This window comes from Trypanosoma cruzi, genomic scaffold (assembly GCF_000209065.1).
Source record: "Trypanosoma cruzi strain CL Brener 1047053516705 genomic scaffold, whole genome shotgun sequence".
Taxonomy (NCBI): Eukaryota; Euglenozoa; class Kinetoplastea; order Trypanosomatida; family Trypanosomatidae; genus Trypanosoma; species Trypanosoma cruzi.
Window position 1 is genome coordinate 85,432 of NW_001849523.1, and position 12,826 is coordinate 98,257.

The 12,826-nt window shown below is 46.8% G+C and overlaps 7 protein-coding genes across 7 annotated transcripts, besides 27 other annotated features; all 7 read left to right on the forward strand.

Moving 5' to 3' along the window:
* Positions 1-1,236: a sequence feature (heterozygous, Esmeraldo-like haplotype).
* Positions 308-339: a microsatellite.
* Positions 380-1,033, forward strand: Tc00.1047053510295.10 (hypothetical protein, conserved; the record flags this gene model as incomplete). Its single annotated transcript, XM_802268.1, has 1 exon — positions 380-1,033. One exon carries the CDS (start codon positions 380-382, stop codon positions 1,031-1,033), a length of 654 nt encoding a protein of 217 aa, XP_807361.1.
* Positions 1,037-1,065: a microsatellite.
* Positions 1,142-1,293: a sequence feature (A-rich).
* Positions 1,237-1,542: a sequence feature (areas merged during assembly that could not be assigned to a particular haplotype. This can correspond to areas where the two haplotypes were merged or to regions with more than two copies in the genome that were merged during assembly.).
* Positions 1,536-1,559: a microsatellite.
* Positions 1,543-12,826: a sequence feature (heterozygous, Esmeraldo-like haplotype).
* Positions 1,661-1,710: a microsatellite.
* Positions 1,798-1,817: a microsatellite.
* Positions 2,044-2,089: a microsatellite.
* Positions 2,128-2,155: a sequence feature (AT_rich).
* Positions 2,188-2,261: a microsatellite.
* Positions 2,286-2,315: a sequence feature (AT_rich).
* Positions 2,381-2,401: a microsatellite.
* Tc00.1047053510295.15 (hypothetical protein, conserved) lies at positions 3,334-4,590 on the forward strand (the record flags this gene model as incomplete). Its single annotated transcript, XM_802274.1, has 1 exon — positions 3,334-4,590. One exon carries the CDS (start codon positions 3,334-3,336, stop codon positions 4,588-4,590), a length of 1,257 nt encoding a protein of 418 aa, XP_807367.1.
* On the forward strand, positions 4,908-5,555 carry Tc00.1047053510295.20 (MP24, putative; the record flags this gene model as incomplete). The annotated part of the gene is made up of 1 exon (XM_802269.1): positions 4,908-5,555. The coding sequence occupies one exon, from the start codon at positions 4,908-4,910 to the stop codon at positions 5,553-5,555; it is 648 nt and encodes a 215-aa protein (XP_807362.1).
* On the forward strand, positions 5,865-6,350 carry Tc00.1047053510295.30 (RNA editing complex protein MP18, putative; the record flags this gene model as incomplete). The annotated part of the gene is made up of 1 exon (XM_802270.1): positions 5,865-6,350. One exon carries the CDS (start codon positions 5,865-5,867, stop codon positions 6,348-6,350), a length of 486 nt encoding a protein of 161 aa, XP_807363.1.
* Positions 6,634-6,661: a microsatellite.
* Positions 6,768-6,796: a microsatellite.
* On the forward strand, positions 6,834-7,667 carry Tc00.1047053510295.40 (hypothetical protein, conserved; the record flags this gene model as incomplete). The annotated part of the gene is made up of 1 exon (XM_802271.1): positions 6,834-7,667. One exon carries the CDS (start codon positions 6,834-6,836, stop codon positions 7,665-7,667), a length of 834 nt encoding a protein of 277 aa, XP_807364.1.
* Positions 7,952-7,993: a sequence feature (T-rich).
* Positions 8,038-8,092: a microsatellite.
* Positions 8,347-8,379: a microsatellite.
* Tc00.1047053510295.50 (protein kinase, putative) lies at positions 8,428-9,789 on the forward strand (the record flags this gene model as incomplete). Its single annotated transcript, XM_802272.1, has 1 exon — positions 8,428-9,789. The coding sequence occupies one exon, from the start codon at positions 8,428-8,430 to the stop codon at positions 9,787-9,789; it is 1,362 nt and encodes a 453-aa protein (XP_807365.1).
* Positions 10,084-10,120: a sequence feature (AT_rich).
* Positions 10,291-10,314: a microsatellite.
* Positions 10,582-10,622: a microsatellite.
* Positions 11,114-11,164: a sequence feature (T-rich).
* Positions 11,230-11,268: a microsatellite.
* Positions 11,474-11,517: a sequence feature (T-rich).
* Positions 11,771-11,794: a microsatellite.
* Positions 12,009-12,031: a microsatellite.
* Positions 12,186-12,826, forward strand: Tc00.1047053510295.59 (hypothetical protein, conserved; the record flags this gene model as incomplete). The annotated part of the gene is made up of 1 exon (XM_802273.1): positions 12,186-12,826. A coding segment is annotated over one exon (641 nt), but the record flags the coding sequence as incomplete, so codon positions are not given.

Here is a 12,826-nt window from a genome sequence, read left to right on the forward strand (position 1 = left end):
CACACACACGAAGTAAAAAAAAAAAAAGGAGGGATGCGGCAAATTTAAGCCTATTCTTATGTATTACAAGTGACTGGACGGGAGGAAAGTCACAGGGTTAGGGATGTGAAGGGACGAGAACAGATTAACCCCTTTTGGTTACAACCCACAGTATCACGTCGCTGCCTGAGGGAATAACAAGAGGGGAATCAAAAGAAAAGATCGAAAGCAACAAGAAAGTGGCTAATTGAAAAAGAAGAGGAAACGGTGGAAATAAGACAATGGACGGCAAATATATTTATATAAGGTTCTGCCCAATGCATGGGCCTTTTTTTTTTTCTTTTTTTTTTTTTTTTTTTTGGGTGAACAGAATGATATTCGCGTGCCCCCGTTTGCTCCCATGGAATTTCCTCTGTATCTCTTCCTTTTCTTCTATTCTTCTCCAATTACACACCCTGGTCAAAACAATAAAAAAAAAAAAAAGGAAAATAATTATCTGTATTTGGCTCTTATGCTTGGGATGAGAGGCGTATGCACTGTTTGGATTTTTGTCTGCGTCGTACTAACGTTCGGATTGTCACTCTCACATGCGGAGTTGTCGACAATCGAAACTCAATTCCAAGAACTCTCCCCGCCGCAAACATCCTCCGAGGTGTCAGAAACCAATTCGTTGACGTTCCCGTTTTTTGCGTGTGAGGCGGAGGTGAGGCAGTTATGCCTCAAGCAAATGGAAGCGCCGCTTAAATGTCTTCTACAGCACTTTGAATCCCAGCGGAACACCAAATTGCTCTGGCGACGACGAATTACTTTCAGCAGTGCCTGCAGCAGGTGGTTATGGGCAAGGCAGGAGTGTGTGTCGTTCGTGCGACAGACAGGAATATGCCGTGCTTCGGAAAGTGCACGCAATTGCCTTCGACGCATTCCACCGCGGGGAATTCCGTCGGGTTGCCGCGACACGGAGTACTACCGCAGTGTGCTCTTGTACGGAGAGATGAAGAGGAAGCAGGGACTGTGGAAACCGAGCAACACCCCCAAAAAGCAGCAAAAGAACTGAAGGAAAAAAAAAAAAAAGATGAAAAAAAAAAAGGGCGGAGAGGCTGAAATCTTTAAAGTGTTGCGTGCTATTGGATACACGTTACCCGAAGGCAAAGAATACACACTCAAAGAAACAACAATTAAAAAAAAAAAAAGGGCGGAAAACAACCAAAAAAAAAATTTGAGAGAGAGAGAGAGAGAAAGAAGCATAAATGAAAAGGACAGATACTGCCCGTACAACAAAACACAAAAGAAAAAAAGAAGAAGAAAGAGGGGAAATTGAGGGTTAAGGCCGGATGGCAGCTGTAAAGCTGAGCAAAAATCTGAAGTTCGAATGATGTATGAAGGAACCTTTTTGCATAAATCAATCCCCTGTGAGTGCATACACTGCTAATAAAAAAAATATGAGAGAAAAACACATTGAGATTCCATGGCTTTACAAGTGGCAGATGAGTAACTTGTGGGTGTCATTGGAAAGGAGAGAATTGGCCTTTTCTTTGGAAACTTCGTCCCGATGTGTGTTTTTTTTTTTTTTTTTTTTTTTTCCATTTTAGCGCATGGAAAAGCAGTGTATGCAATTTATGGTGTTGGGGCGGCCCAAATGAGCGTAATGCGACATTTTTAGCCGATCATCATAATATTTGCCTGTGTGTGTGCTCGTGCGTGTGTGATTGTGTGTGTGTGTGTGTGTGTGTGATTGTGTTTGCTGGGTTAGTTGACAGTGCCAGCAATTTGTGTTTCATGCTAGCTGCTTTTCTTTTTTTTTTTTCTCACTACCGGTATTGTGTGTGTGTGTGTGTGTGGGGAGGGGTTCTTTGTCTCTCCCGGGTCATGACGCGGTTGTTTTTTCTTTCTCTCGCGCACCACGCGAACACTCTTGGCCCGGAGGCAACGAAAATGAGAGGGTGGCGGCGGGTAGAATTGGGAATTTGTGCTGAGAATGGGGGGAAAATGGTCAAAACAGCAAAAGAAGAAGAAAAAAAAAAAAAGAAGGCGATTTTTAGTGCCTGACGTTTTTCTAACGGAATTTTTTTTTTTTTTTTTTTGTTTTTGTTTTGTTTTTTGTTTTTGTTTTCTGTCTGTGTGTGTGTGTTGTTGTTTTTTGTTTAGAAGATATTTAAAGAAAAATAAAAATAAAAAAGAAGTGCGGATACATTTATTTATATTTACTTTTATTTATCTATCTATATATAAGTGTACCATAAATAAATAAATATATATATATATATATGTATGTATGTATGTATCTCCCCTCTTTATGTGTGTGTTTGTTTTATATTTATAAATATATATTTATTTATGGTACACAGATTGGTTTATGGTTTAAATGAATGTATACGCATGGAGGATTGGGTTTTCGTTTCCCTTTTTTTTTTTTTTTTTTTTTGTGTGTGTGTATGTGGGGAGGGTGGGTGGGTGGGATTTTGCGTGAGTTTTGTTTTTGTTTTTTTGTTTTTTTATACTTCTTTTGTTTGGGCAGTTGTCTTGCACGATCATGGAATGAGAGACGGCGGTAAATGCGGACCAAAACTGTTGGCTGGTGCGAGGCCGCTACCAATTTGCATCCCGCTACCTGCTGTGTCAGTGTGGAGGTCCACCATTTTATTGTTTGCTTGACTTCATGCCCGTCTTTCTTTCTTTTTTCTTTTTTTTTTTAAGTCGGCACTTTGGGATGCTGTCAACAGGCGCCCCTGTCCTTCTTGGCACAGCGTGCATGTTGTGCGGGACGCTGCAGACCGTCATTCCCAAGTAAACAAATGCCCTCACAGCAGCCGATCGTTTTCAGCATCATGTGTACCGCGGTTTGCCAGCCCTAGTCGTGCCTGGGGTCATGTTGCCGGTGAAGAAACGCGTGCCCCGCCAACCAATCGCCAACGGGAGGGCATTGCATGGCTCTGTCATCCCATCTTGTGGGTGTCTCCCGCAGGTGCAGACGTTGGCGCACCTAGCTTGCAGGACTTAGGTCCGGTTTTTGCGTACGCTCCCGCATGCAGAACGCTGTGTGGTGCACGGCTACTCTTTTTAGGTTTCTTTTCACGCATTTGCTCGGGGCGACGGTTTGCTCGAGTGGACTGTGCTATTATGCCCCTTGTATCTGTTGGCCTCAGGCCTGCGCTTAGTCATTCTCTGACGAGGATGAATAACGCGTATCGAGATTGCTTTTTTTTTTTTTTTTTCTTTGCCACTTTTCCCTCTTTCTTTTATGTTTACTGTGTGTTTATTCATATACGCACGTGGCTGCTGGGAAGTGCTAGCGGAGCGTATCGAAGCAGCGACCAAGGTTGCTTAGCGGCATTGTGAAAAGAAGGGGGTGGATGCATGCCGCTTGAAGGTGGGGGAACCCGCTGGTGGGATGGGTGGCTCGCATTTTGTCTCATTTTATCTCGAGCCATTCATTTGATCTCATCTCTCACATGTGTCTCTTTTGTTTTTTGTTGTTTTTCCTTTTCTTGTGACAAGGGCGGGCTTGCCGACAACCGTAACGGGCTAAGGTATGCTGGGAACGCGTGCATAGAGGGGATGAGTGACACAGACGGGCCACGACAGCCCTCAGAGAGTGTGGCTTTCGTAGTTGAGCTTGAGCAGGATATGGGCCGCACTGAGATTGAGATTGTGGAGAAAGAGGAACGAAAAAATATTGTGTGTAGATACAAGGACGCTTTTTCCCTTTTAACGAGCGCAGAAAAATGCATCCATGCCCTGACATGCTGTGGTTGCCCTAATAATTCCTCCTGGAACACTGACAGTGGCGGGAGGGCTGCTTTGAGGGAGCGGTGGGGACGACGGTCCAACATGCGTCCGTACGCGATGGATGCAACGGACATGCAGCAGCGCAAGCAGGGTTCAATGGCCTTTTCTCTTAGTGTACCACCGTTGGTATGGCCGTGGAATCCGCTACGGGCAGGTGCATTGCAAAAGTCTGCGACACAAAGTGAAAATGGCTTCTCACACATCGCGAGGACGCCTGCCGCAGAGACGAGGAAGCGCCACGGTGGTCTTTGCTCTGCAGCGAGCGAACGCCTTACGTGTGGCTCACTGTCTGTGTCACTGCGTGGCGACAAGCAACTTCACGAAGACGGTAAAAAACGAAGATGGAACAGCAGCAGTAACCTCTGCAGCAAGGCAGGTGCTTCACGCTCCGTGTCGTTGGCTCCTAACGATTTAGTTCGTTTGCAGAAAAAGACGGTCTCTCATCCCCTGGTAAGAAGTCAACCCTCAGTGGGTAGCCAAGGCTTCCCCAGTAGAAGAGAGTACCATTCCTTGAACACGCAAACGGATTTCCCCATCAGACTTCCCAAGGCTCTCATTGATGACCGGTTTAGACGACTGAATACATTGCAGGATCTTCTTCGCATGGAATTGGAGCGGGAGGCCCTTGAGGACTGGCAAGTTCTGCGGGATGAGTTCATAAGGTTGGGCTGTAAACCGATGGAAGTAAAGCAGCTGGGACGCAATCGGCGATGCGAAGCTGGCGATTTGGAGGGCCGTGCAGGAGCGACGGTGGGAATTTCCATTTGGGAGAGAGAAAAACGTCGCCAAGAGAGAAGATTTTGGGCACTGGAGCTCCACAACTAACAAGTGGACACGGTAGGGTCATCTTCTACTGTACGATAAAATCTTCTCCCCAAGGCATTCTGCAGGAAGATTGAGCATAAACGCACACATTTCTCTAGAGGTAGACATATATATATATGCGTTTACGGGTAAAGAAGCATTGACGAGTTGAGGCGGGAAAAAGAAGATAAATGTTTTTTTTTTCTCTGTCGTTTGCTTGTTACTTGTGGAGTTTGTTAATTATTTTCTTTGTTCTCACTAGCTTTTTTTTGCCGTTATTTTTCCATTCATTTTGTTAATTTCATTTTGGGTTTTTTTTTCTTTGCTGTGAGGGAGGGATGCGTGGTTCAGTTATGTTCTTGCGTGCAAGCCGTCCTCTTTTAGAGAAGGCAACTTCAACATTGCGGCATGCTGTTGAGGTTGCATATGCGTCCGGTATATTGGGGCCCGTTCCCCGCAGTCTCAAAGGGGCGTTTGAGGCCGATGTCTTTGCGCCGACCTTCGTGGCTGACCCGATGAGGCCACGACAACAAATTGGCATGGGCAGCAGTGATTACTGTAATGAGAGGGCGCGTGATCGGATCCGTTTTGCCTCCCGCTGTGCGGAAGAAGCGAGCGTTGCGGCATCGTCATTGGCGGTGTCGATTGCCCACGTGGAGGGGGTTGTGCGACGTGTGGAGTGCGGTAGCGTTGATGCCGATACGGTTCTGCAGCTGATCCTAGAGCTGGAGGAGGGAAACGAGCGAATTCCATTCGCGGCCCGGTGGCGCCCGGCTTGCAGTGAGAGCCTGCGGGGGCTTAAGAACGGTACATATGTGGCGGATGCGAAGCAGCGACTTGAGGGGAAGCGAGTGGTTTTGAGCGGGAGGCTGCAGGTGGAGGAGCGGTACGACCTGCACAGCAACATGCTGCACAAGGTGCCAACCCTCATTTTGCCTTCAACGTCGTCTCTTGAGGGAAGCTGTTTGTCTGTTCTTGCCGACTGAGAATTGTTGTGTTTATTCGACAAGGTGAGTGAGGAGCTGAGGCCGAGTTTTGTTGTTTATTGTTTTGCTTTGCGTTTCTTTTTTCCCCATGTGCGTTGCCGCCTCTTTGCCCTTTTGTTATTATTATTTCCCCCCGCCGTGAGCCGCACGGTGCATAGAGTCAAGGATCATTCCAGCAGCAGCACCCCCCAACGCGCGGCGTGGTGAAGCGAGAGGAAAACCGTTCTAACATTAAATTAAGGGTATAAAAGAGAGGTGGCGGTGGTGGTTGTGTTGCGTTCCGTTCTTTGTTTGTTTCTTCTCACAAGAATGTTTTTTCGTACTTGTTGTCGTCTGATGGTGCGGCCGACAGCCCTGCAGCGATGCAAAAGCGTCAACAGTGTGACTTTAGTTGGTGTGGTACACGACATCCAGAGCGGGTTTGTCTACGAGGACGCCGTCACCCAGTTCACTCTCACAACGACAAGTATTGACACAACGCACCCGACGCAGGAAGTCGTGGTGGAGAAGGATCATCACACGATCCGCTGCTTCGGGGAACTCTTTTCTGCGGAGGTGAAGCAGAAGGTTAAAGAAGGGAATGTCGTCTGCGTCAATGGGCGCCTGCGACTCAGCCCGCAGCTTGAGCCGTCATGCAATAAACATTTCTACTTTCCGTATATTCAGGTTCAGCCCCCGCATGGTCAGGTGGCTGTTATTCACGGTGATAGGAGAAATACGCCGGTTTCTGTGAATCCGACAGCTGAAGAAATCCCTGCGGAAAGCGAGAGTGGCACCACCAGCAAAACATCTTAGCGTAACACGACTGCTAGTTTGTGCCTCGGGAGGCTTATTTACAGAGAGAGATATAAATATAAGGGTTAGGGTCCGACAAGAGTGACTGGGAGAGAAAAAGATTGTGCTTCTGTGTTTCTTGGAAAAGGTGATGGGAGAGGCAGTGCATGAAGAATCGATTGTTGGGGGCTCCGTTCGTATTTTCTCCGTTGTTACCGTGACAAAGTGCCAGGTGTTTGTGTGGGTGGGTGGGTGACACTTTTTTTGTGGTGGGGGTTCATTGCCCGCATTTATTTCCCGTTCCTTTTTTTTTTTTTTTTTTCTTTTTTTTTGTGCCTTTCATCTATTGTCGAACCAAAGAAGGGTTAAAGGAGTGTAAGTGGACGGGTCTGCTGCTCCCCCTCTCCCTCAAAGAACAGAAAGAAGAGACGAAGGTAGATATATATATATATATACATACATATATAGTAGCGGAACGGAAGGCTCATCACTGCCGTGCTGTCCATGAAGCCGCAATCTGTTACTTTGAGGGAGCAGACGGTTCTGGAGCGGACAAAGGCGGAGAGCCTGTCGGCGGTGCGAAACCTCAATCTGTGGGGTGAGGGATTTACGGACGTGACGATTGTTGAGAGGATTCCTGGCATCGAGGTGCTTGCATTGGCGGCCAATCAGCTAACTACACTGCGTCCCTTTGCTTCGTGCACATCGCTGCGGGAGTTGTATCTGCGGAAGAACGACATTAAATCCCTCGCAGAGGTAAAATACATCAAGGACCTCCCGAACCTGCGCACACTCTGGCTCATGGATAACCCTTGTGCAAAAAGCAATCACTACCGCAGTTTTGTTCTTCGGTGCTGTCCGAATCTGAAGCAGCTGGACAATATTGAGGTCACCGAGACGGAGCGGGAGGAGGCGAAAAAGAAACTTTCGGAAGAGGATGTAAAACACATTTTAGAGCACGGAACTGTCGCGGAAGCAGATCTGAGCAACAAGCGGCAGCAGACCAATTCTTCAGCCGTGTCAAAGGCTGTGGAAAAGGGGTCCCTCGCGAGCGTAGGCAGGCAGCCCAGCCAATATGGGAGGACGAAGGAAAAAGAAAAGGAACTGAGGCAGGGTGGAAATTGGGCCAATGACGCGCCGAGGGAATCGAGTTGCACACCCACATCCAACGGTGTTCCATACACAACGGTTAAAACTCAACAGGCAATTATCACCGCTATCGTGTCGCTCATACCTGAACTGACACTGGGGTCCCTGGGAGTGCTGCAAAAGGAGATTAAAGACGAGGTAGTTCGGAAGGAAAAGTCTGTCCGGAATCGCTCAAATTGCCCACAGTAGCGCAGCGCTTGGCCTAAGTTTTAATATCCATGTGTGTGTGTGTATTTTTTTTTTTTTTTTTCCTTCACCATTACAATTGCGTTTCTTCCCCTCTTCCCCGGGCGGCTGCGTCTGTGCTGCCAAACAAAATATGTTGCCGGTTGTGTGGATTGTTCCCTCGAGTAAACACTGTGTGTTTTGTGTGCCCTCTTTTTCCCACTTCATTTTTTTCTCTGCTTTTTCGTTGACGCGCGGGAGCAGGTGAAGACGCCAAACCCCCTTTTTATCCCATCAAGACTTCTCTCTTTTCTTTTTCCTTTTTTCTTCTCTCTTTTTTTTTTTTGTTTGTGTTCCAGTCGTCGTGTTTAGTTGCAAGCAGAAGGAGGAGTGAGTTTTTGTTTTTGTTGTTTGTTTTTTCGTTTGTGTGTTTTGCGTCTATTGCTGTTGGGCGTGGGGAGATCTGAAGCAAAGACGGCTGACCGGCATCAGTGTGTTGGGGAGGCGGGGGGAAAAATTAAAGAGGAGCATCGGGGGCACGCCCAGCGCGTCTGTAGGGAGGAGCCGTGCCGGGGGAGTGGCCGTGTGTGTTTGTGTTTGTGCGACAAGTTGGCGGACGGGGGTTCACAACAACCAAAGAAAAACAAGGAAAAAAAGGCGTTAAAGCTTTTTCTTGTTTGCGAAAATAAAACAAAAAGGACTCAAAAAAAAAAAAAAAAAAATAGAAGAAGAAAAAGGGTGGGTGGGAGGTGAGAAGAAAGAGCAACAAAAATAAGAAAAGAAAATGTCATCTGAAATAGAGCCGCATATTCTCCGCAAATATGAGATTCAGGCGCAGTTAGGACAGGGGGCGTACGGCATCGTTTGGCGTGCGTCCGACCGCCGCACCCATCAGGTAGTCGCCCTAAAAAAAATATACGATGCGTTTCAAAACGCAACCGACGCACAGCGCACATTTCGTGAGATTATGTTTTTGCAGGCCCTTAGCCACCCGAACATAATTAAACTGCTGCATGTTCACCGTGCCACTAACGATAAAGACATTTACCTTGTCTTTGAGTATATGGAGACAGACCTGCATGTCGTTATCCGTGCCAACATTCTTGAGGATATCCACAAACAGTTTATTATTTATCAACTACTGAAAACTTTGAAGTATCTTCATTCTGCGGAGTTGCTACACCGCGATATGAAGCCATCAAATCTTTTGGTCAACAGCGACTGCTCAATGAAGGTTGCGGATTTTGGATTAGCGCGGTCAATTCTCTCTCTGGAGAAGGAACAAGTGGCTCGCCCCGCCCTCACGGACTACATCATGACCCGTTGGTATCGACCGCCAGAGATCCTACTGGGCTCGACACGTTATACAAAGGGGGTGGACATGTGGGCTGTAGGATGTATTCTTGCTGAACTCCTTCTTGGAAGACCCATATTCCCTGGGCGTACAACAATAAAGCAGCTGGAGCTCATCATCAACGTTCTTGGCGAACCGACACCAGAGGATATTGCGTCGACAAACTCCCAGTTTGCGGAGGCGATGATGAAAGACATTCGACGCACACATACGGCGACGTTTGCGGAGTTGCTTCCTAAAGCCTCGCCGGACGCACTTGACTTGGTGCAAAAACTTATGCGATTCAACCCCAATGAGCGCCTCACCGCAGAGCAGGCGTTGGAGCATCCATATGTGGCTGCTTTTCACAAGGTGCAGGACGAGCCCTCGGCACCTGCGCCAGTAACTATCTCGCTTCCAGATGACACACGCTTTACCATGCAGGAATACCGTGAGCGTCTCTACCAGGAGATTGCAAACGCAAGAAGAAGAGTCCGCCGAGAGGCGGCCGCAGCCTTATCTTCAAAGAACGAGTCTGGCGGCGTGGTGACTCGGGCGCATCCGCCCTCCTCCGCTGCGGCCCCCGTGGCGGAAGAGAGGCGGGAAAAAGTCCGTGACGCGGCAGTCACGCACACATCGTCTTCGACTGTTGCTCGGCCCAATTCTTCGACCGCAACACGTACGGCGTTGGCGAATGGGGCCAGTCGAACAACTCTTGCAAGTAGAACTTCCGACGCGACGCGGCCTGCGCATCATACTCGGCCTGTTGTTTCACGTCATGGACTTAATGGTTCACGAACCATGCAAAAGTAGGGGATACTCAACGGACGACATATTATTATTTGGAGAGAAATAAACGAGGAGAGAAAAGGAGCAACGAACGAAGGGGAGGAGTGGAAGGGTATGAAGTGCAAATTCTAAAAGGATGCCGCAATAAGTGGGCAATTAGCGACTCACCTGGCATGAATGCATGTTTAAGTAGAGGCGCCTCCTCACTTTCTTGGGTCGTTTTTTTTTTCTCTGTTGTTTGTGTTGCTGGTATTTTGCTTTGCTTATTGTTGGTGTTTCAGAATCTCCATTTTTTATGTTGTTTCCTGTGAGTGGCGCAAAAAAAAATAAAAAAAAAATGAAACATAAATATTTAGTTAGTTGTTTTTTGTTCTTGTTGTTGTTGTTTTTTCCCCCTATTTGAGTGGCTGGAGGAATCTCACGGGGAGTGTGTGGGGAGGCAAGTTTGTGTTTACACCCGTCACTGGAAGTGTGTTCCTTTTTCTCTCTGTCCGCGCGTGTGGGCTGATCCGATGGCGGTGTGAAATATATATATATATATATATATATTAGAGAAACTGGCTGCCACGGGGTTCTCGCACGGGTGCTTGAGCGGCGGTCTTGTGCCTTTTTTCCCCCTCCTCGTCTGGACGCACAATTGCAACCCAAGAAGTAGTCGTTTTAGTGCGTACGGTAGCCGGATGCGGGAACGGGTGGCCGAGGGGTGAATTCATTGCTTTTCTGGCAGGCGCGAAAGTAAATGGTGTGGGGTGCCGGAGGAGAGGGCGGAGGAGCATCGACGTGGCGTAGAGAGGAGTGTTGGGGCCAAAGGCCCTCTTTTCTCCTTTTTTTTTGTTTTTTTTTGTTTTTTGTTTTTTACCGCACGATTTTGACGTCTTTTTAAAACATATATAAATATGTATGTTGGCATGTAGATTGGATGGCATGACGCGGGACACATAAGCGGATGGAGTGTCTGTCTGTCTGTCATTCCGTTGGGGCGCGGTGTCGCTGTGACAGCACTTGTCTCTGTTGACTCGCTTTCCGCTGGGAGTGAACGGCACGGGGAAACAACAAACAAAAATGTGTGGGTTATGCGCTCCGTGACATCCGGTGCGTTTACAAAAACAAATGAAACGAGACGGCGGCCGAAGGAACACAAGCGAGAGGAGCACCGAAGTTGACAGAACAAGAGCGATTAGAGAAGAGGTAAGATGATGAGAAGTGAGGGTTGTATTGAACGAATAAAATCGGCGTGGTGGGTGGGTGGGTGGGGGGCAGGTGCAGAAGAGAAAAGGAGAAGAGTACAAATATTTATATAAATGTAGTTTTAGGAACGTTAGACGCAGAGGCTGTCACTGTTGTATACTCTTTTTTTTTTTTTTTTTCTTTCTTCTCTACCGTTTCTTTTTCTGTTTTTGTATTGCTGCTACGCTCACGTACGTCTACTTCTTCGAGCTTTTCTTATCTGTGTCCGCATGTATGTTCTTTTCTTTCTTTTTTTTTTTTTTTTTTTTTTTTTTTGTTGCGTGTGTGTGTGTTGATTCATGTGACATCTTCAGTGATCAAAGGGCTCCCGACAAGACACACACACAGGGAGAGTGTGTTTGAGTGAAAAGGAATGAAAAAGAGAGAAAAAGAGATGGAGAGAGTGTGAGTGAAGTATACGTATATTAATGCAAACCCAAAAAAAATTTGTATTTTCCGTCAATACCATCATTTTTTCGTCTTTTTGTTTTTTGTTTGTTGTAGTTTTTGTTTTGTTTTTTTCTTCCCTCACGCCTCCTTTTGTTGCGATTTCCGACTGCACGAAGCAAATGTGTGTGTTTGGGTGGTTTTCCCCCTTACGATTGTTTGTGCTGGGTGTATTCATTGCCCCCTTTGCTCTCTCTCTCTCTCTACGTCCATCCCGTTGCTGCTTCTCGTTTGTGTTTGCATGTTTGCCTGTCCCATTCCCCTTCTAATGGCCCCACAGCTTGGGGCTTAGTCAGGGGAAAGAAAGAAACAACGAGCAACCAAAGGGAAAAACAATAATAATAATAATAATAATGAGGCGTAAACAAAAGACGAAATAAAGTCGGAGAAGTCATCTAAAGCACCACTACGTTATCAAATAGAAAAAACAAAAACAAAAAAGTGTCGTTTCTTTTTTTTTTTTTTTTTGTCCGCTTCTTCCTTTTTGTCTCTGTGTGTTTTGTTGTTGTGTGTTGTTGCGCATCTCTCTTTGTTGTGTACTATTTTTTTTTCCACTTTGTTGGCTTGCCTTTCTTTTTTTTTTTTTTTTTTTGCTTTTGTGTGTCTGTTGCTGTATTTGTGCTCAGGAAGACGTACTTCTCGTAACTTGCCCCGGAGTAAATAGCCAACTAGCCAAATAGCCCGTTGCAACCATCCTCACGACTGCTTACGCACAGACGGAATTTATTCAGAATCCAGCAGTAACAATGATGCGCACTAGCCCGCGAAGTATTCAGCAGCCCATGTACCGCGGGGGACAGGGAGGGTTCCAACAGCACCACCAGAATTATCAGCAATACCAGCATATTCCGGGTCGCCGAAACAGCAACTTAAGTCCCGTGAGTGGAGGTCGGGGTGGTAACATGGGCGCCCCTTTACATTTTGACCGCCATCACACGATACGGTTGGTGTGCCCCCGCAGCAACACTGTGGTTTGTACACGCCTAAATCGTGTTCTTCCGACCCTTGCAAAGGCACAAAGTGGTGCAGCTGTCTGCGAGGATTTTATGTATGCTCAAAGCTGCCCATATGGCGAGTCATGTACTAAAGTACATGTTCCGAAAGAACACACATGGACCTACATTACACCCGACATTAATAGGAGCACGGGTCTGTTTGAACCGGGATTTATTGTTCACTGCTACGGCCCAAGAATGACGCAGTATTACCCAATACAGAGCGAATTTGTCTTAAATACTCGTGGCAGCCGTGAATATGTGAAGATGTATAACGAACATGGAGATAACTTTAAGGCCAAATTTAAGCTTTGTGAGAGTATGCTAACCCGTGGAGAATGCAGTCTGGGAGAAGCCTGCGATGATATTCACGCCATTCGTAATGATGTTTG